The sequence below is a fragment of the Callithrix jacchus genome, chromosome 10 (assembly GCF_049354715.1).
Source record: "Callithrix jacchus isolate 240 chromosome 10, calJac240_pri, whole genome shotgun sequence".
Lineage (NCBI taxonomy): Eukaryota > Metazoa > Chordata > Mammalia > Primates > Cebidae > Callithrix > Callithrix jacchus.
In genome coordinates this window covers 45805638-45827725 of record NC_133511.1, presented here as the reverse complement: position 1 = coordinate 45827725, position 22088 = coordinate 45805638, and the positions used below count along the sequence as shown (strand labels likewise).

Here is a 22088-nt window from a genome sequence, read left to right as displayed (position 1 = left end):
CGGGAAGGATCGGCAGTCACTATGGCAACCCGAGACGCCTCGTGTGCCTGGCCGCCAGCGACGGAGCTGAGAAGGAAAGCAGGCTTGGGGTTCTCAGAAGACCCCTGCGGCATGGCAGGCGAGGAGGCGGTGGTGGTGACCACAGTGGTGGCGCCCGAGGCGGGTCGCGACGAGGAGCAGCCTCTGCTGCCAGCAGGGCTGGAGTGCGGGGCGCACAGGGAACCCGAGCGCGGCCCCCTGGAGCACAGCCAGCAAAGTGAGTTCAGCTCCCACTGCTGACGCTATGGGAGGAGGGGCGCGGAGAACGAGGAACCGGGTAGCTGGGGGAAACCGCAGTGGCACTGGCTGAGAAGGTTTGGGGTGGGGGAGGTGGAGCTGTTGTTTTTGGCAGAGCCAGAGGTGATGGAACTGTGGCAGAAAGCATCGGTTCATCTTTCCAAGCCCTCCTTATCAATAACCTGCCTGAACCCAGGGTCTAAGCATCAGATCCAAATTAATCGGTAGTGGCATTATTCTGAAAGGAATTAAAACACACACACGTATACCATTTTATACACACATTTGTATATGTTTGTGTATACACCCTTAGAAACACACAGCTCATTTTTCCAGTTATTTCATTTTATAGATCAGGAAATTGTGATCTAGACCAGAGAGGAAGGGAAGTGACTTGCCACAGTCAGTCAGTGCCCGAGAAATACTTAAATCACTTTTAACTTCCATTTCTTGGACTCTCAGTCTACAATTACCCAATCCTTTTAACTCTCATAATTATGGGCCACATTTTAATGCACTGTTCTTTCCTCTCTGCCCTGCCAAACACACAGTGTTCAAACAGGTAAAGAGAGTTCTAGTCCACAGCCACAATGGAAGTGGTTGTAATTTGAGTCCTAGTCCCGCTGCCACTCACCCATACTGTTTCATGAATTAACAGTTATTTCACAGCATCTTGCACCCACAGGTCTTCAGCAGGTGCTAAGGAATGATGGTGAGAATAACAGGCCAGAGGAACAGAGTAGTTTCCAGCCCTCCTGCAACACCTCCTTGATTGCCTCTCTGGAGAGCAGACTAGGGCTCTCCAGGGTTCCTCTGCACTGGTGGGCCCCAGGAGGGAGGGTTGAGCTAAAGCACCTCTGCACTTGTGCTTGGTGGACCACACACTCTCCTCCCCAGAGACCTCATCAAGGAGTTACAAAACCACTGCCTTCTTGGTGAAAGGGGCCTCTTCCCTGAGCATCAGCTCCCGTATGACTATGAACTGTCATTCCTTTTGTTATTAATTTCAGCAGCATTCAGAGGCCTTGCTTAGAACACCCAAATTAAGTATATTTGGGTAATCGAGATTCTTTACTCCTACTTAAAATTATTATTGTTATTATTATACACCTGTGTTGCCCAGGCTGGAGTGCAATGGCATGATTTGGGCTCACTGAAACTCCACCTCCTGGGTTCAAGTGATTCTCGTGCATCAGCCTCCCAAGTAGCTGAGATTACAGGCACACACCATCAGGCCTGGCTAATCTTTTTGCATTTTTAGTAGAGACAGGATTTTACCATATTGGCCAGACTGGTCTTGAACTCCCAGCCTCAAGTGATCCTCTTGCCTCAGCCTTCCAAAGTTCTGGGATTACAGGCATGGCCCACCACACCTGGCCTCCTACTTAAAATTCTATCAGGAAACTTCCCCATTAAAGATGCTAGTATCTAAATTTCTTTAGTCCTGTGGCTTTTGGAATAAAAGGTGGGATTAACATTCACTCATCAATTTAACATATATCGAGTCTTTACTACAAGCCAGGCATTGGACAAGTTGCAGGGAAAGGACTAATGACTTAAGGCAGGCATCCAAACTTTCACAAGCTCACAAAGTTGGGGTAGGAAAATGAAAGAGTTTCTGCCTCACCCTCCCTCAGAACCTCCTTTTAGACCTCAGCCTAAGTAGAGACAGGCTGTTCACACAAACACAATATACTCATTCAATTTTTAAATGTCTCTAATTATTGGACAAGCCTTCACTCTCTCTACATTTTCTACTCCCTAATCACAGACCTGCTCTCAAACACAAAGTGTGGTCCTTTCCCATGTAAACATCCTTGAATTACATAAAGGTGACTCTTTGAGCACCAACCAAATCTTTCACGGACTTAATGTCACCTTTATTTTATTAATTCATTTTTGTCTTTTTTTTTTTTGAGACAGTCTCACTCTGTCACCCAGGCTGGAGTGCAGTGGCAAGACCTCAGCTCACTGCAGTGCAACCTCGGCCTCCCGGGTTCAAGCAATTCTTTTGCCTCAGCCTTCTGGGTAGCTGGGATCACAGGCATGCACGACCATGCCTGGCTAATTTTTTGTATTTTTAATAGAGACGTGGGCCATGCTGGTCTCAGACTACTGACCTCAAGTGATCTGTCCACCTTGGCCTCCTAAAATGCTGGGTTTACAGGTGTGAGCCACCGTGCCCAGCCAATGTCACCTTTAAGATCACTTGTAGTGCTTGCTGTAACCTGGCTGGCTGGCCACTTCTTTCAACAATCTCCAGTTTATTAAACCACTGAAAACTCAAGTTAATAAAAGACAAAAATGAGTTAATAGAACTGATTAGTAGAGTGCTATAACTATGGGATGTAATAAACTATAAACAATTTTTAATAACCCTAGGAGTTTGGGAGACTCAGGCAGGTGTGGCTTTTCATTTTCATGATTTTAGTTTTATGACTTAAGGCAGCTACTTTCTCAACTATAAAACAGGAATAATTATACTTGCGAGAAAGGAAAGGTCATTGTGAGAAAGGAAAAAAATAATATACGTAAGATACCTAGAGCATGAGAGCATTCAGTAAATTGTACCAATTGTTATTAGCTCTCGGCAAAAACAAAACAAGACAAAACCCTGAAATAATTTTGTTCCAAAAGAAAGTCTGGAATAATGTTGCCCTTAGTCATTCTTCTCAGTGATTACAGCTCCTCATCGTCTATAGACACAAGACATCTATCGACCAATCTACTCAAAATGCTGGTAAAGATCAACATCAAACTGCTATGTTAGAGTTTGTAGAGTTTTCTCTCTTTTTCCTTTCTTCTTTCTCTTTCTTTCATTTCCTTCTGCTTCCTTTTCCCCCTTTTCCCTTTCCTTTTGTTTCCTCTTTCCTTTCTTTTCTCCTTTCCCTTCTCCTTTCCTTTCCTTTTTTCTTTCCTCTCCTTTTCCCCTTTCTCCTTTCCTTTCCTCATTCTTTTCTTTTCTTTTCTCCTTTCCTCTCCTCTTGTTCCCTTTCTTCTTTCCTTTCCTTTTTCCTTTCCTCTCCTTCCCTTCCTAGCCAAGTCTGTGGAACCTTTTTCTGCCTGAAAGTTCTGCCTCCCCTCCCTTCCCTCCTCTCCCCTCCTTTCCTTTCTTCTCCTGAGCAGGAAATGCTTTCCCATAGTAGCTCCTTAGTACTCTCTCAGTTATCACAATTTTTAACAGTGCTTAGTTCTAACTAAACACACATTTATCACCATTCCTCAAATCACCTTTAGTGATTTCTTCTGTACATTTTCCTAGCAACAAGCCTGGAATTTGTCAGAAGATCCGAAGTGAGAGCTGGTGATCTTTAGGTTTAGCTTTTTTCCTAGCCATTTTTCTGCCTGAAGATCATGATTTAACAGAAGATTAAACCAAAGTTAGGCTTCAGTAAACTGATTCCATATTTTATATATGACTTCCAACATTGGGGAAACAAGAATGCGACCCTGAAAGTATGTAATTCTTACTTTTTCATGTCTGAGGGTGTGTCTGGGTGTTCATGATCGGGAATGACCTGGGATCACTGCCGGAAGTAGCAGGTCTCTTGTCCCCTTTGGGCCAGTCTGCATCCCCCTCAAATTTACTCACTTTTGCTGTTTATTGATTAGTCTGGAAAAGATGAGATACCTGCCCATATATTTGTGAGTTTAAAATCAAATCTTAAACAACTAAAGTATTTGGTCATTTAGGTTTTCCCTGGTTCCTTGAATTGAGCTTTTCGGTACTGAAATTAGAACTATTGGTTGACTGACATTCACAGTGACTGTATAACTGCATTGACAGACATGCGCACGGAATAGTCTTAGTTGAGCTTGAATTCAACAGTGCTTAGTTCTAACTGAACACATTGTTGAGCATCTATTATTACGCCAAGCTCTGTTCTGTGACTCTGATGAACTGAAGAGACAACACCCTGCCCTTTTGAAGTTTGTGGTCTGGTAAAGAAGATAGATACTAAGTGAATAGCTACACAAATAATTGTATAGAAAGAAATGACGCTGTATACAAATTGCAATAAGTAAAATGAAAGAAAAGAGGGTGCCATAATAAAAACTCCTTTCTAGGTTGTGGAGTAAGGGCAAGTTTCCCTAAAGAACTGATGTTTAAGCCAAGACCTAAAATTTGAGTAGACGTTATGTAGGCAAAACCAAGAGAAAGGCAGCTCATGTAGCAAAACCAACATGTGTAAAGGTAGAAATGAACAGGAAGGTCACATGGCTGGAGCTCAGAGAACAAGAGAGAGAGGCTGACAGGAGAGATTGGGGATATGGGTAGGCCCAGTGGCACAGAGCTCTTTTATTCCTCTGGAGTTCTGACATCTGGGCTGAGCAGAAGAAATGTAGCTATGGTGTTTAGAACAAGTAATCCAGTCCTGGACTGTTGTAGTCATGTCCTACAGGTCCAGGTTGGAGGCCGGAAAAAAGTCCTACGGAATTGCTGAGATTTCATTCTCTTTTCTGCACCTGGATTGCAAGCTCCATACACACATCTGTCTTATTCAGATTGCTCTGTCTACAGTCTGTAGCCAAATGCCAGTAACAGAGGAGGTCTTTAATAAGAATTCACTGAATAAACAAGTGCGAGTTTTTTTGAAGCTAATGAGAAAACTTTATCTATTTCTTCATAACACCTAAAAGAGGTACCTGAAACCTACCTTGCAAGTTCAGGAATTACATGAAAGCGTGAAGTCCCAAAAGAACCAAAAGTTCCCATGGAAGAGACTGTTCCAAGATAGAGCCTTCAGGGCAAATTGTCTGAGATCTCTATGGAATAATATGTCTTCTTTAAAAAAAATAGTTATCAGGTAGATATAATGACTAGAAGATTGGGCAGAATTTATACTAAGTAATTGATTTTGTTAATGCCTTTATAGGGAAGAAATTTTTATATTGCGAACCACATAAGAGAATTAAGGAAGTACTGGAAGAAGAACTTCGTATTAAGAGAGACGAATGCTGCATTAAAAATCCAGCTGCAGGTAATCTCAGTGACAGATGAAGCATATTTTTGAAATGCATATAAAATTGCCTATTTGATGACAGAATATTTTATTACAAAGCCATACTATTGAAAGAAAAATAGGTTTCTGGAAAGTTCTTGAGCTACTTTATAATTATTTTGCTTATATCCAAATAAACCTTTATATCTAGAAAGAAATGAGCTAGATATCAGTATGTACTTTGCTGTCCCATTTTTTGGTGGAGTGATTTCTATTTAATGGCATGTACAATTTTTTCCAAGTGCCTGAAAAACACAATAACATCTTTAATTTTTATCAATATAGGTATGGCCAGTAACAGTGGTTTTCAAACTTTAGCTTGCATCAGAATTCCCTGGGATCTTGTTAAAAGCAGATTGCTGGGCCCCATACATCTTTCAGATTACATGATATATGTGCCCACATTTCCTTTCTTCTTTCCCTCCCTTCCTTCCCTTCCTTCCCTCCCTTCCTTCCCTTTCTTCCCTTCCTTCCCTTTCTTCCCATCTTTCTTTCTTTCTTTCTTTCTTTCTTTCTTTCTTTCTTTCTTTCTTTCTTTCTTTCTTTCTTTCTTTCTTTCTTTCTCTGGCTCAGTAGGTCTGCAGTGGGGGTCAAGAATTTGGATTTCTACAAAGTTTCCAGGTGATATCGATGCTGCTGGTCCAGTACCCACTTTGTAAATCACTGACTCAGAAATATCTAAGTCATTTACATGATCAAATTATCCAAGGATTTTATCCCATAGAGGATCTGAGCATTGGTAGCCTTTATTGATAGTTTATGTGTGAAAAGAAATGCTCTAAGAGATCCAGAATCCCAGATGTTAGTTTGAAACTGCTGGCAGGCTTCATTTTCATGGTTCCTTCTCAAGGATTACTAGATGCATATTTCATGCTCTCCAAATTATCAGATTTTTATTGTGACACTCTTGGGTATGAGCAATTGCTAGAAGAAATAACAGAACCATTCCACAGACTCCCTCATTCAGAGAACTTGACATTTTCTGTGGAGAATTGTTGGTCAACCTGCAAGTGAGGTCCAAATTCACTAAGGATTCCTAAGAGAGGTGCTGCAGGCCCAGAAGTCCATCATTTCAGATTACATGATATATGTGCCCACATTACATTTATTTATTTCCTTCCTTCCTTCATTCCCTCCCTCCATCCCTCCCTCCTTCTTTCCCGCTCTCCCTTTCTCTCTCTCTCTCTCTCTCTCTTTCTCTCTTTTAACAGCTATGTCAACCCAGGCTGGAGTGCAATGGTACAATCTCAGCTCACTGCAACCTCCGCCTCCCGGGTTCAAGCAATTCTCCTGCCTCAGCCTCCTGAATAGTTGGGATTAGAGGTGCACGCCACCAAGACTGGCTACTTTTTGTATTTTCAGTGGAGATGGGGGTTTCACGTCTTGGCCAGGCTGGTCTTGAACTCCTGACCTCGTGATCCGCCTGCCTTGGCTTCCCAAAGTGCTAGGATTGCAGGCATGAACCACCATGCCCGGCCCCACTTTACATTTCTAAAGCAGACATAGAAACTCCTTTGAATATTCTCGTATCACCCATTCTTACAAAAGGAGAGACCAGTAAAATGGTAAAATTCGCTCAGATATCTTCAAGGAAAGTTTTAAAGTCCATTTTGACCTTAATGAATAAATGTGGAATGACCTACTAGATTTCAGCTGGGAAACTGCCAACATGTACAGTTTCCTGGTGTTTAAAAATTTTTTCTAAGTGTATACTGTTACATTTTGGATCTATCTTCACTGTTTTGGATTTATCTTTCACTGTATAAAGCTAGTGTATACACTATTTGTATGTTTTATTATTCTTATTGGATACATTTGATTATGAGACAGTCTAAGTGAATAGGATATATCATTTGGTTTATAAAAATTCATTTTCCTGAGCAATATTTTTATATCCTTTATGTAAAACGAAGACTGTCTGGGCTGCTTTTAAAATAATATCCACTAGAGGTCGCCCAGAGATACTATTTTATCCTAGAAAAAAAATCTTTCAATGCTGATAATAGATTCTGTAAGTTTGGGTTTTAAAAGACTCTACTTATGGGAAATCTTGCTCTTTTTAAAATATACATCATGGCTAGACGCTACATACCGTTGGCCAGAACAGGGAATTAGCACCTAGAGAGGTTGCCACATGCTTTCAGCCCAGCCTGAGAGCCTGGAGGCCAGCCTTTGGACCTTCACTTCTAGTTCAGTTTGTAGTGACCCCTCCTTTAAATATCTGATGACAGCCATGGCTTCTTTTCCTGGAAGACACATCTTGTCACATCCATGCAGAATTCTACATAAAACTTTTTAGAGAATTGTGTGGTTCCTATAGCTGCTATTCCTAGATGTCAAGGATGAGTACATGTTACCCATTTTCTCCACATATTCACTTCTCCTTTGCTACTTCATCTATTCCAATTAGGCGTTTGTTCCCATGAGTCCAGGGAAACTGTTCTTTCCCACATTGCAAATAGCTTCCAGATCCAGTGATCCCTCCATCATACTCAGCCTCTCTGTAACGTAGTTGTTTCCTCCTTCGCTCTAAAAACACTTTCTCAGCTTGGCCTCTAGGTCACAATGCTCCAATTTAAAAATATAAGGATTTTTAAATTTTTATAAGGATATAAAAATATTGCTCAGGAAAATGAATTTTTATAAACCGAATGATATATCCTATTCACTTAGACTGTCTCATAATCAAATGTATCCAATAAGAATAATAAAACATACAAATAGTGTATACACCAGCTTTATACAGTGAAAGATAAATCCAAAACAGTGAAGATAGATCCAAAAGAGACAGAGTCTCTCTCTGTCATCCAGGCTGGAGTACAGTGGCACCATCTCAGCTCACTGCAACCTCTGCCTCCTGGGTTCAATCAGTACTCTGCCTCAGCCCTCCAAGTAGCTGGGATTACAGGCACCTGAAACCACGCCTGGCTAATTTTTGTATTTTTAGTAGCGACAAGGTTTCACCATCTTGGCCAGCCTGGTCTTGAACTCCTGACCTCATGCTCCACCTGCCTTGGCCTCCCAGTGCTGGGATTACAGACGTGAGCCACTGCACCCGGCCCGACTCCAACATTTTGTTAACCCTATCATATACTTTTCCCCACTAAATCCCAAAAACCTATTTGATTCTCCACTTGGATATCAAATAGGTGTCTCAACCTTACAATGTCCAGAACAGAGCTCTTATTCTCTACCCCCAGGCTTTTAAAAAACCGGTAGGTCTTTCCCATATCATGAGATGGTACCACCAAACACCTAGAAGTCAAGTCCTCGAACTTCATATCCAGGCCATCAGCTAATCCTGTTGAATTCAATATATATCCTAAATCCCCTACTGGCACCCTTGTCAAGCCACCGCCTCTTTCAGGCCCGGCAATGGCCTCCTAAGCCTCTACTGCTGCCCGTGCTACTGTTAATTCTCTGCACTGAAACCAGAAGGATCTTGTACAAACATAAAGTGTTACATGTCACCTCCATGCATAAAGCTTTCTGATGGTTTTTTATTATTCTGAGACTAGATTTCATTCTCCTATGACCACCTCACCTCTCTCATCTCATCTCCTATACTCTCCCACTCCACTTGAACCACACAGACTTTCTTGATATTCTGGAACATGCAAACCCATTTTCAACCCAGGACATTTAAACATTACCCAGACATTCAGATGGCTTCCTCTCTCTTCATTCAGGCTTCAACTGCATATGCCATCTTCTCAGAGAAGCCTTTCCCCTCCACCAGGTCAAAATAGAAAACCGCCCTCCAAGTCACCCTCTAATCCCTTAGACTACTTTCTTCTTTCTCTTGTTTTCTATTGCTACCTGAAATTTTATGCAGACAGTCCCCAACTTATCATAGTTCAACTTATGATTTTTCAGTGTGATGGTGTGACAGTGATACAGGTCAGTAGAAACCCTACTCCAAATTTTGAATGTTGATCTTCCCTGGGCTAGCATAGGCTGTTGGATACTCTGTTGCAATGCTGGGCAGTGGCCACGAGCCGCAGCTTCTAGTTAGCCATTCTAATGTAAGTGTTCTGAGCATGTTTAAGGTAGGCTAGGCCAAGCTATGATGATGTTTAGTAGGTTAGGTATATGCGCGGTGGCTCAAGCCTGTAATCCCAGCACTTTGGGAGGCCGAGACGGGTGGATCACGAGGTCGAGAGATCGAGACCATCCCGGTCAATATGGTGAAACCCTGTCTCTACTAAAAATACAAAAAATTAGCTGGGCATGGTGGCGCGTGCCTGTTATCCTAGCTACTCAGGAGGCTGAGGCAGGAGAATTACCTGAACCCAGGAGGCAGAGATTGCGGTGAGCCGAGATCGCGCCATTGCACTCCACCCTGGGTAACAAGAGCGAAACTCCATCTCAAAAAAAAAAAAAAAAAAAAAAAAGAAATGCATTTTCTGCTTAGAACTTTTTCAACTTAGGATAGGTTTTTCAGGATGTAACTCCATTGTAAGTCGAGGAACATCCATATTTCTTTGCCTATCCCTCCCACTAGAACACAAGCTACCTGAGGATAAGGGGCTTAATTTTCCTTATGCCAAATCCTCACAAAGCTTTTTGATACTGATATTCTGATCCCCATCTTAGGATGAGTTAACTGAGATTTTGAGTTTTTTTTTGTTTTAACTTGCCCAAGGTTATACATTAAGTAGCAGAACCATATCCAAATTCAGGTCTGACCACGCCCCCCACCCCCACCCCATTCCCATTGACTTTCTACTCACTATGGTGTCTCTGTGACACCTATGGCTAAATGCAGTGGATACTGCTTTGCCTCAAGGTGGCTTGAGATTTCTGCAACATTTGACATGGCTCTCTCCTTAAACTTTGCTCCTTCCTCAAATTCCATGATACTTAACTGTCCTGGTTTTCCCTCTACTTCATTCTCATCCTCCCGTAAGCACTCTTTTTATTCACTCCATTCTCCAAATCTTGATGTTTATCATAGTGTTTCCCACACCGTTCCATTCACTTTCCTGGGACCTTCTCATACTTTCCACTATGGCCTCCCTAGGATGCCTCTGAAATGTGTCTCTCCAGGCTACACCACTTTTCCTGGATGTCCCATAAGTCATAAGATAAACTCAGGCCCAACATGTCTAAAACAAAACTCACACCTCTCCCCGACTTGCTGCATCCCATGTATCACCCATCCCAATGAATGGCATGGCCTAAGGTCCAAATGCAAAACCAGAGAGCCGTCCTCTATCCCCACACCAGACTATCATGTTCCACATTTAATTAGACTGTGAGGGTTACATTAGTTTGGCTCAAGATCCCAAAATGTTGACCCATATGCCAGGTTCACCTTGCAGATATATTTATTTGCCCTGCAGTATAATTTTTAAGTTCCTGAACCAGTTGTCAATATTTAAAAATTAGAAATTTTATATACAAATCTAGATGTCTAGATTTTCTTGAGTGGGGATGGAGCGGGGAAGATAAAGGATGATTTGACAACACCAGGGCACTATTTAAACCAGGCAACAGTGGCTGTGGTTGGGCTACAATGCCCTCTGCTGACCTTCCCACTCCACTGTTCAGCATCCTACACCAAGTTCTCCACTCCGGGAAACATCACAAGTTATGTATGTTCATGTGCTTACTGCAGCTTTTTTCTTCTTATTGTAGAAGTAGGAAAAATTGTTTCTCTTGTATGATGCCTCCATCAAAAGTGGTAAAAAAAAAAAAAAAAGAAAAGACTGAGAGAACAAATTATTTCTTACCCTTGGCCTAGCCATCTTTACTTACATTACATGCCTGGTCTCTTCCTATATATATTTGAGTTTGGGACTTTGGATAAATACTGCATACTATTTTGTACATATGCCCAAGCCTGTGTAAATTCTAGTGACCCCAACATATATGCATGGATCTAAGCATATTTGTAGAAATGCATGAATTGGCTGGGTTTGTTTGAATTTTAAGTCAATCAACTCCACATGCTCTCACAACAAAGTCATTATTGTTGAAGGTGAGATTTCAATAAGAGTCCAGACTGGATTTTCCTTAAACATAGATAAAATACTGCAATACTGGGCTATGTAGCAAAGCATGGGTAAACTTATTGAAGAGTCTATTAAGACGGCAATCTGTCCTGGAGGTAAACAACTTAAATTATAGCACATTTTATTTTTGAATGAGTTAACAATGACAATTATGGAAGTATCCAGAAGCTGCGGGGTTATTTCTGTGCTTTTTCTCTTCTCCTTTGGTTGAATGAAATTAGTAAAAAATCAAAGGATTAAGAAGTTAAGTTTATGAAAGTTTAATAGAATGAACATTATATTTCTTTTGGGATACTGTTGGTTGCATAGCAAGGGGACTCAGGAGACAGTTGTCCAGACAGGGGCTCTTATCTGAATGAGCTGTCCTATTTGTTCTTGTGGTCAGGTTGTGATGACCACAAGTTAATAAGGGCTGTGAAGACACTGAAATGGACAAGGTGTCTCATGTGGTTGTTACTTTGCACTCTATACTTGGGTCTAGGGAATGCCATCACTGACAATAGAAATAATGGGCTGACAGACCTCTCAGTCCTCTCTTCTCTAGACTTTTGATTCCTTGAGGGCTCCTGACGTGGTGATACATGGGCTGAGTTAGAAGCACTGGATGCTGGGATAAGAGGTAGGGATGTCTCTTTATATGATGATGTTGATGTTGGGAATTATGGCGATAATAATAGTAATAACGGTTATCGTTTACAGAGTATCTTCTGCAGATAATTTTTTTAACAAATTATCTCTTTTAATTTTTGCAATAAGTTAGTGAGATATATGCTCTTTTAATTCACATTTTGAAGAACTTGGAGCTGAGGCTCAGGGGAGTGCAGTGACTTGTTCAATGTCATATTGATACCTGGATGCAGGTTTGTCAGAAGCTAATGTTGCTCTTAGCCATTGGGTTCTTTTATCTCTCTTTAAAACATAAGATTGTGCCCTCAGAAAGGAACAGAGATTTGAAATTGATTTGGTAGCAAATACAGTTTTCTTCAGTTAAAAAAAGAAATGTTGCTAGTTTTCTCTAGGTTCAGTTGCAGTTTAGCCTCCAGGTTCAAATTTGAGGTAAAACAGGTTTCAGAGGCTTTCCACATTCCTATCAGACATGGGCAAAGAACCTAGGTCTACTTGAAAAGGTTACCCTCATCCTGAAAAAAAAAGGAGTATAATTTTCTTTTCAGATCTTTTAATAAAATAAAAATGCAATTTGGGCAACTTATAGAACTTTTTGGATAAAGAAGAATTTAGCTGATGTCTATCATTCATGTATTCTCAGTGATTTCTTGAAGATTTTCCTTTCCTTACAACTTTTCAAAAAGAAAAATGTTGAATTGGCTGAGTGCAGTGGCTCATACCTGTAATCTCAGCACTTTGGGAGGCCAAGGCGGGCCAATCACACGAGGTCAGGAGTTCGAGCCCAGCCCAGGCAACATGGTGAAACCTCGTCTCTACTAAAAATACAAAAATTAGCCAGGCATAGTGGCATGTGCCTGTAGTCCTGAGGCTGAGGCAGAAGGATTGCTTGAATCTAGAGGCAAATGTTGCAGTGAGCTGAGATCTTGGCACTGCACTCTAGCCTTAATGTCAGAGCAAGACTCCGTCTCAAAAAAAAAAAAAAAAAAGGAAGAAAGAAAAATGTAGGCCTGTGAGATGTGCATTATGGAACTACTGCATTTATTGTATTGTCTATTTTAAAACGATTTCTGTATTTCTAAGAACTTCTATAAAGGACTTTGTAGAAATAAAGTGATGTATTAATTTAATGTTTTCAAGTTGCTAGGGCTTTTGTATTTTTCTGGCTAAAACCTACAGAGGTTATAGTAGTGATGAAAAAGTTGATTAATAAACTTATTAATTTTCCCCTTATACAACACTTCCTTTTCCAATGAATTTCAGAAGTGTATTGCCAAATATATTAATGTTTGTCTATATGTGCCTTAATATATGAAAACTTAATTTTGAATCCAGTTTATTTACTATGTTAAGTACGAGCTTAGAAAGTGCAAAATGTTGCTAAGCAAGTGTGGATATATTTGTTATCTATTACTTCATTCAATTAAAACTTTTCAGCACCTACAATATAGGAGAAATTTACCAGACACCTAAGGCATGTCAAGACAATTATGGAGCCTAGGAGTTACCAGACATAAATTAAAATTACTTAAATTTTTATTTCTTTAGTCAAATCTCTGACCTTGTTTATGCAAGAGAAATACAGACAATATGGCTCTAAACTGGCTTTTCAAGCTCCAATGTTTATCATTTAATGTCCAGAGAGAGCTGAGAGGAACTAAAATATTTCGAAGGAGTGATCTTATCTTCCCTATAAGACCAGGCCAGTTCCCACTGGCTAAAATTTTTGGCATAAAGACATGGTTTAGTAATTTTAAAATTCAGGATAAAAATACACCTATAAAGGTTTCTGAGTAGAAGGTGTTGGAGGCATGAGAAGAGAAGACAGAAGAAAAATCTCTAGAAGATTCTGAGCAGTAAGAACAGATTTGATTGTTTTCTTCTAGCTTCTCCCCTTGTGCCACTGACCTTTTCTTTTTCAGTTGAGAGGAGCTGACATTTGAAGTCTTTCTGGCTCTGTGCCCCCTTTGTCTGCCTTCTTCCTTCTGGAATGCGCATGCCCTGAGCTGAGGGAGTTGTTTCCTTAAAAGAAGCAGCTACCTCAGAGGGCATCCATATTTTTTCTAGACCCCCTTTTCTCCAGTCAAATATATCAACTTCTGTGACTTCTTCACCCAAACATCACTTCAAATGTAGGAAGGGCTATTTTTTTTTTCCAGCAACCATTATCCCTGAATATAGTAAATTTGTATGCATAATATTATTTTGCTTTGAGGGTTTCTAATGCATTTCTGAGCATCTGTATTTATATTTCAGGTATTTTCTCTATGACATTCTTGTGATTGCAACTGAAAATGCATACTTACATTTGAATAGTACAATTATTTCTTCTAATGTGATGTGATTTGTCTGCACAGTTCTGCTTCCTGATTTTATACTGCTTTCCATGCACTGGATCATTACAAAATGTCAATCACAAGTCCAAATCTATTTTCTTGGTCTCCCACAGGGTATCATGCACCGGGGGCATTGAATAAATATTATGTGCTCATAAATTTGAGAGTTTATTATCTAGAGGCTGGGGAGCAGCCCTTTTCTATCTCTGAACAGAACAGAAGAGGAAACTGGCTTTAATGGCAGAGGATGGTTTAGGTTAGATAGAAGAAATAGCTTAAACTTTGTAAGGACTTTACAGAAGGAGATTGTGGAATCATTCTTGAAGGTCTTTGAAGAAAAGAGAAAGTAATCTTGACAGACAGCTTTAGCTGCTCCACTCAGGAGTGGAAAAGGAGAGGCAAGTATTGACATTCAGCTTGGCAAGTCAGTTCAATGACTGCACCTCCAGTCACAGAATCTTAGTCCATGCTTGGTTAGTAAAATCATTGTCCCTGTAAAAAAGATAGCTATCATTTATTGAGTACAAAGCACTTTATAGCCATCTCATCTAAATCATACAATAATCCTTCAAGTAGATATTATTATCTTAATTTAAAAATAAAGAAACTAAGACATAGTGGGTTAAATAACTTGGCAAAAATCATACAGCTGATAAGACGGCAGAACTAAGATCAAAACCCAGATCTCCTCTGAACCCGGAGACTATGCTGCTAGTAATTACTTGCTATGGAACCCTTTAGAGAGGGATCAAATATCAGCGAGGATGCCAGTGGGCAGCCTTAGATCTGTGGAGAATATTTGGCATTAATATTTGCAGCCTTAGCAACTCACCAGAATCCACCAACTTACTAGGCTTGGCTTGCAGTTTTCTACACAGTACACATTCACCACATGCTGTTGACTGATTCTCAAAACCTAACCTGGTGATTTTAGGATATGGAGGATAACCCAGTGCAAATCGTTGCTAAGAATGGCATCAGGATCTAAGACCTATAATTATCAATGGGCAAACATCATTTTCCAGGTATTTTGCAATGTTTTAGATGTAGGATCCAATGAGTTTATTGTTGCTTTTTTTCAAGGAGAGAATAAACAGCATCTAGTGTGTGGCTTTTAGAAGATTCTTGAATCTACTGGATGAATTAACTATTAGATGAATTAATGTAGTGATTTTTGTTCCTATTATCTTTGGAAATATTTTCTCTTACTGTAGGAATGACATCAGAATCAGATAAAGTTGACTAAATGAATTCTATTTATTAACTTTTATTCCTGATCCTTTTGTGTTTCTATGCTGACTTTTCCATCTATTTGTTTAAAATTATCGAAGAGTACTTTGGAGGTTTAATTGCATAGCAAATAGTTGAATCAATGAAATTGAATAAAAGATTAAACAAATGACAAAGATTTGCGTGGTATGATTAGTCAAACCAAATAAACCCCCACCCAAATAAATGAAAAAAAATCACCAAGTAAATACTTTAAAAACACTTTGTGCTAAAGAGAATATGCTAATAATTATTTTCTTGCCTTAAAAAATATTGACAGTGGCCCTGGAAGGGATTTGGAGCATTAAAAGGAATCTCCCTGTGGGAGGCTTGAAGCCAGGACTGTCGAGCAGAAACAGTTTATTGCCACAACCCAAGTACTATTCCAGACATGGAGGACTGAGAAGTAAGACCCTGATCCCCTTGACTTCCACTGAGGCCCCTGAGGGGACTTTGCTGTTTACAAACCAGTCGTATATGCTCTGTTTAAAGATCTCAATCAAAATTTAGCATTCCTTTGACTTGTTTCTTGAGTTGCTTTTAGTTTTGCCATATTATGTAATTATGGAACTCAAATAATAATAATTCATCTAACCAATTTACCTCCATGGATACAACAGAAGTTCATCCTCTGAGTTACACTCATACTTTTTTTTTGACTTTCTATCGACACGAGACTTTCTAACATACAGTCAACCTCTGTGAAGAGGAATCCTGCACTGTCTTTTCTTCTAGATAGATGATTTTTGTTTTCCAGTGGAAATGAGGAAAGGGAAATGAGGGAATGAAGAAAGAACATGGCAGCCACTTTGCTTGGCTCACTTAGTTTCACCCTATTTTAGGAATGAGGCCACCAGACTTGGCCCAGGATACTGTTGTTCCTTAGTAGACATAAACTTTGGAACAAAATATTAGTCATTCCTCACTGTCATTGCCAGTGTCTGCCAGAAACATTTGTAGCAGAGTGTGGGGAAGACAGAGGTCTTCATATGGGAGCATAGTGTCCAGATAATCTAGGGACATGCAGCTGGATACATGAATCCTCAGAATGACCTACAACTGGGAGATTACCATGGCTAAAAAGGGAGAATTAGATAAAATTCAAGCTTAGGTACTCAACTAAGATGAATCATAATAGCAGTGCTATATAGCACTGCTTATTCTAGAGTCTTAACATATACAATAATAGCCCGGGCACAGCAGCTCATGCCTATAATCCCAGAACTTTGGGAGGCCCGAGGCGGGCAGATCACCTGATGTCAGGAATTCAAGACCAGCCTGGCCAACATGGTGAAACCCCGTCTTTACTAAAAATACAAAACTTAGCCACACGTGGTGGTGCACACCTATAATCTCAGCTACTCGGGAGGCTGTGGCAGAATAATTGCTTGAACCTGGGAGGCCAAAGTTGCAGTGAATTGAGATTGCACCACTGCACTACAGCCTGGGTGACACAGTGAGATTCCACCAAGGAAAACATATATATATATATTTTTAATAGACATATTTATATATATAATATATTTACTATATATTACATATATTTTTTTCATATATATTTCAGGGAGGTGAAATGATTTACCCAGGGTGACTCACCTAGTAAGCAGAAGAGTAGAAATGCTGAGATTTGGACCAAGGCAGCCTGTCTCCAAAGTCCATGCTTTCAACAACTAGGCACTACTGCATCTCTGATCCAAGTGCCCACAAGCTAGGATGCCTACCGAACCTGAAATGAGATGAGAGCTCAATAAAAGTGCCACACAGGAGTAAGGTCCCCAGGAGGCCAGGGATGTAGCCTCTGGCTATGAATTCAGTAAAGAAAAAAATACAGCCACTAAGAAACTGAGACAAGAGGTTAAAAAAACAAATACAAAACTTGTTACTAAAGGGGATTCATGTAGCAAACAGGAACCAGTTAGGAAGAGTTTGGTTTAATGAAAATAAAGTGTAGTAGCCACCATTTATCATGTGCCAGGCATGGCAGCAGGTGTTTTATGTAGTTATGTAATCCACACGATCATATGAGCTGAGGATTATAATCTCCATTTACTGGGTAAGAAAACTGAGGCATATAGAGACATCCACTACCTAAGATCCCATTTCTAGGAGGCAGTGGAGCCAGAACTACAAACCCATGTCCATCTGGTTTCCAAGACTATGCCCTTAGTTCCAAGACTATGGCCCAAGACCACTGGGCCATCATGGCAGAGAATCTAGTCACTGTGCAACAAGCAACAGTTGTAGTATTGTGGTTAAATAGGTGCAAATGCCAGGGATATGGGAACACAAAGTTTTAGGAATCTGAGAGGCAGCTACCTCCATAATTCACAAAGATATTAGTGTCCCGAAGTAATGGTTGAATCAACCAAAGTCTGGGCCACTTGCCTATTGAAGGCTATTTATCTCAACTTCCCACTCAATTTCTTAGGTTCCACTTATCATAGGTAAATTCATCATTCCAAGAAAACTCACAAAGTAATTTGTTTTAAAGATGAATGGTCTTCTCTGCACATATTATGAGACTGACTGAATAACAAATTACCTCTATTTGAAGACATACAAGTCCAATAAATTATCTAATTTATCAATTGGGGACTATGATAAAAATTATGTTCATTTTGACCATAATTGCATTACTTTCATCCATACAATTTAAGAGATATTTTATGGCTCCCCCTCATTTTTACTCATCCACACTACCTTCCTAATAGCCCTCAGCCCTCTATTTATTTCCAGCGGGTGCCGAGACCTTACAGTGGTCATGTTACAATATGTAACTGTTATTGACATATAGCTTAACTTCATCTCTGTAGGTTTCCCACTGCATTTTTGTCTTGACATATGAACTGCTACTATCTGCTGTACAGTCACAATTGATCAATCTATATGTTAGACTGATAACCAATAATTTAGACCTTTCTCATTATGAATGAAAAAAGGAAGATGTAGGCACACAAATATCATAGATGAATAAAATCCACAGATAATTTCCAAAAACTGTCAGTAGTAATTAATATACTATCAAAAGCTCTATGAAGGTAGGGACTGCGTGTTTTAGTCAACACTGTGTATCTGGCACTTAGCACAGTGTGTGGCACAGTAGGTACTCAATTGCTATTAGTCATGAGAATGACCAATTAATGAATGAATCAGTGAGTATATGTTAAATCCCTTCTTTATGTTTAGAATCTTCTTGCTGCTAACTCACATACATTCCCCACTCCCTCAAAGTATATGGTTTTCTCTACTTGAGACTGCTAAACTAAACCAAATGCAAACAACCGAGGAAAAAGCAGTGCAACCTACTGTCTTCAGTGTGTGAATCATGAAAAGTTGCATATATTTTAAACACATCTTGGAACTAACACTTTCAAAGAGTGGTCTTCTGTGGATTACAATGAGTTTTCTAGGAACTTCTCCCATAAAGTATGCTTCAGTGAGATACTTCAGTCAAATTTTACTGTCAATTTAAACAATTCACTTGTGCTTTTTTTCCTTTTTCTCATGAACAATGTGATCATGATGATCATGGTAGTTAGGACTCTTCCAACATCTAATACACATCATTTAAAGTTTAAATTTAGAATCATTATCATCCAACTGTAGTTCTAAAGCATGTTTCCATTAGACTATGAAGCATCTACTGCTTTCATCACACTAAGAAATTTTATTCATTTACTTTTATCAATCCCAGCACTCTGGGAGGCTGAGGCAGGTCAATCACTTGAGGCCAGGAGTTCAAGATCAGTCTGGTCAACATGGTGAAACCCCGTCTCTACTAAAAATACAAAAATTAGCAGGTGGGTGATGTATGCCTCTAGTCCCAGCTACTGAGGAGGCTGAAGAATGAAAATCGCTTGAACCTGGGAGGTGGGGGTTGTAGTGATCCAAGATTGTGTCAGTTCACTCCAGCCTGAGTTACAGAGCAAGACTGTCTCAAACAAACAAAACTTCTTATTCTGTGCCATAAAACAAGCAAAAAAAAAAAAAGTGTTGTCTAGTCTGGTGCTAAGCTTGAATGTGCCTACAAATCACATGGTATCTAAATAAAATTCAGAGTCTGATACAATAGGTCTGGGGTGAGGTCTGAGATTCTGCATTTGTAACCATCTCCCAGGTGATGTTGATGCTGCTTGTCTGGAAACTATGCTTCAGTTGTGAGGGTTGGGAAGACTGAGTAGTGGCTTTTCCGGTTACTGGTATGACATGGGTATGGCTCTTAATTTCTGCTCTACCAAATGGGAACATGAGATTAAAAAGCAACTTCCCAAAGTAAAACATTTATTTTTTCATGTTTTCTTAACTCTAGGATAAGATGAATAGAATTTTCCATTAAGAAGGAACCTCTTTCTGCTGATATCTGAAGAACAGAAAAGAAACTCAAGCTTGTTTCAGGATTTAAGATGTGTGCAAAAAATGTATGATAGCCTATAATTACTATTATCAGTATGAATACCTATCTATACATTAATCCAAAGTAATGAAAGACTATTGGAAAAGTTCACTAAGCACCTGAAAACTATAAAGGAAAATATTATATTTGTTTTTCGTTGTCACAGAATACATTGGGCTTCTAATTCAGCTTATTTTATTAAACATGTGAAACAATGATGAAACAACAGCACATTTACTGAGTATTTACTTCAAGGCAAACATTATAAATCTTAACCCTCTACTACTGCATAATGTGTCAGCCCATTTTTAAAAAGCAGAACTAAATCCACATACAGATAATGGTGAGTAAATGAATAACATAGACAAAAAGCCGTTTGACTCAGAGATAAACATTTTTATGCTAACCTTGATAGAGCTAATCATTTCTCTAGAACTTATTCACTAAATAGTAAGGAACCAGGAAATTTATGGTAAGATGTTAAAAAAAAGTATTTAGGCCAGGTGTGCTGGCTCACACCTGTAATTCAAGCACTTTGGAATGCCAAGAGGGCCAATCACCTTGAGGTCAGGAGTTCAAGACCAGCCTGTCCAATATGGTGAAACCCTGTCTCTACTAAAAATACAAAAGTTAGCCAGGCATGGTGGCACACACTTGTAATCCCAGCTACTTGGGAGGCTGAGGCAGGAAAATCACTGGAACCTAGAGGCAGAGGTTGCAGCAAGCCAAGATCAGACCACTGTACTCTAGCCTGGGAGAAAGAGACTCTATTTCCAAAAAAAAAAAAAAAAAAAAAAAAAGGAATTTAAATAATACTGTCAAGTTAAAAAGAAGAAAAAAACCCTCTTCCTTTTCCATCATTTGTCAATATATTTGTCTATATATGTGCAATATAGAAAAATTGGAAAATGAAGATATATAAAGGAAAAAAAACTCATCTGTAATTTCATTTCCAGAAACAACTACTGAATTATATAATGTCCTGTTCATTAAAATATCATGTTAAACAATTACATAAATTCTTTATACATTCTAAATTTATTCATTTTTTACTCTATTTTTTGAATATTTGGGTTTCCCCAATTTTTCATTTTATACATAACTATTGTGATTTGCTTACAATTCCAGCCCCTACCCCTTACAAAGTTATTTTTTTCTAGTATTCTGGTAATACACTTTTCATTCTCCTTACTCTCTAGGCTAAGCTCAAAAAACTTCCTCTGTTCCGTGTTCCCAAATTTATTATTCTTTTTAATGCAACAAATCAAGTTTAGTCAACAGATTTGTTGACTGGGTATGTCCCTTCCCTACTTAAAAATATTTACACTGTGAAACAGTCAATAATCTTGAGTCAAGATCCAAACCTTTCCAGATTTAATATAAAAATTTCCATTTAGTTACTGCTTGCTAGATGAGATCCTAAATGCAAGTCAATTCCAGCCACCACCTTGTTTATGGAACTTTTTCATCACTGGTTACTACCAAAGAATGTTGCAGGGCAATGCCTAAAACTGAGGGATTACATCTGAAACTGGTCAAGAAATATAACATTCAAAATTCCCTAGAGTTAGGGCAAAGTATTTACTATTTGTAGACATCTAGTCTTTAAGCTTCTAAAAATTCTTACCACCCACCTGATTGCATGTATGTTAGGATGTCACGCAGAAAGTGAAATGGGTGGGGGAGAATTGACTTTTGTTTATCCATTGGAAATGATGTCCTCTTCCTACTTGAGTTCCCAGTACGACTTTATAAACATGCTCAGAGATTTCCTTTCTCGCTTCCACTATATTCCTGCCAATAAACAAGCTTCTTGCCATTTATTTTCAGATTTGTTGCCTGGGCTGGGTGCTCTGAATTGGTCTTTCCTTTTCTGACAGCCTCTAATACTACTTAAAGTTGTTCTCCTGGCACTGTTTCCGTGTTAAAGTTTTATTCTTATTCCCCTCTGGGGACCTGGTTCCTTTTGTAGTTAAATTCTGTTCTTCACTGCCCCATTGCATATTTTCCCAACTGGCTTCATGTACAGGCATTATTTTTATTTTTTTAAATTTTTTATTGGATTTTAGGTTTTGGAGTACATGAGCAGAGCATGTAAGACAGTTGCGTAGGAACACACATGGCAGTGTGCTTTTCTTTCCTTCTCCCCTTCACCCACATTTGGCATTTC

The 22088-nt window shown here is 39.4% G+C and overlaps 1 protein-coding gene across 2 annotated transcripts; it reads left to right on the top strand.

Moving 5' to 3' along the window:
* Positions 1 to 41: 41 nt before the first annotated feature.
* C10H11orf97 (chromosome 10 C11orf97 homolog) lies at positions 42 to 20146 on the top strand. Of its 2 annotated transcripts, XM_035265238.3 has the most exons (4): positions 42 to 256; positions 5154 to 5258; positions 15806 to 15931; positions 19835 to 20146. In XM_035265238.3, exons 1-4 carry the CDS (start codon positions 112 to 114, stop codon positions 19837 to 19839), a joined length of 381 nt encoding a protein of 126 aa, XP_035121129.2. In that variant the 5' UTR covers positions 42 to 111; the 3' UTR covers positions 19840 to 20146. The 2 variants fall into 2 exon arrangements, with proteins under 2 accessions (XP_035121129.2, XP_078196062.1); XM_078339936.1 differs by lacking the exon at positions 19835 to 20146 and having other exon boundaries at positions 15806 to 16134.
* Positions 20147 to 22088: the final 1942 nt, after the last annotated feature.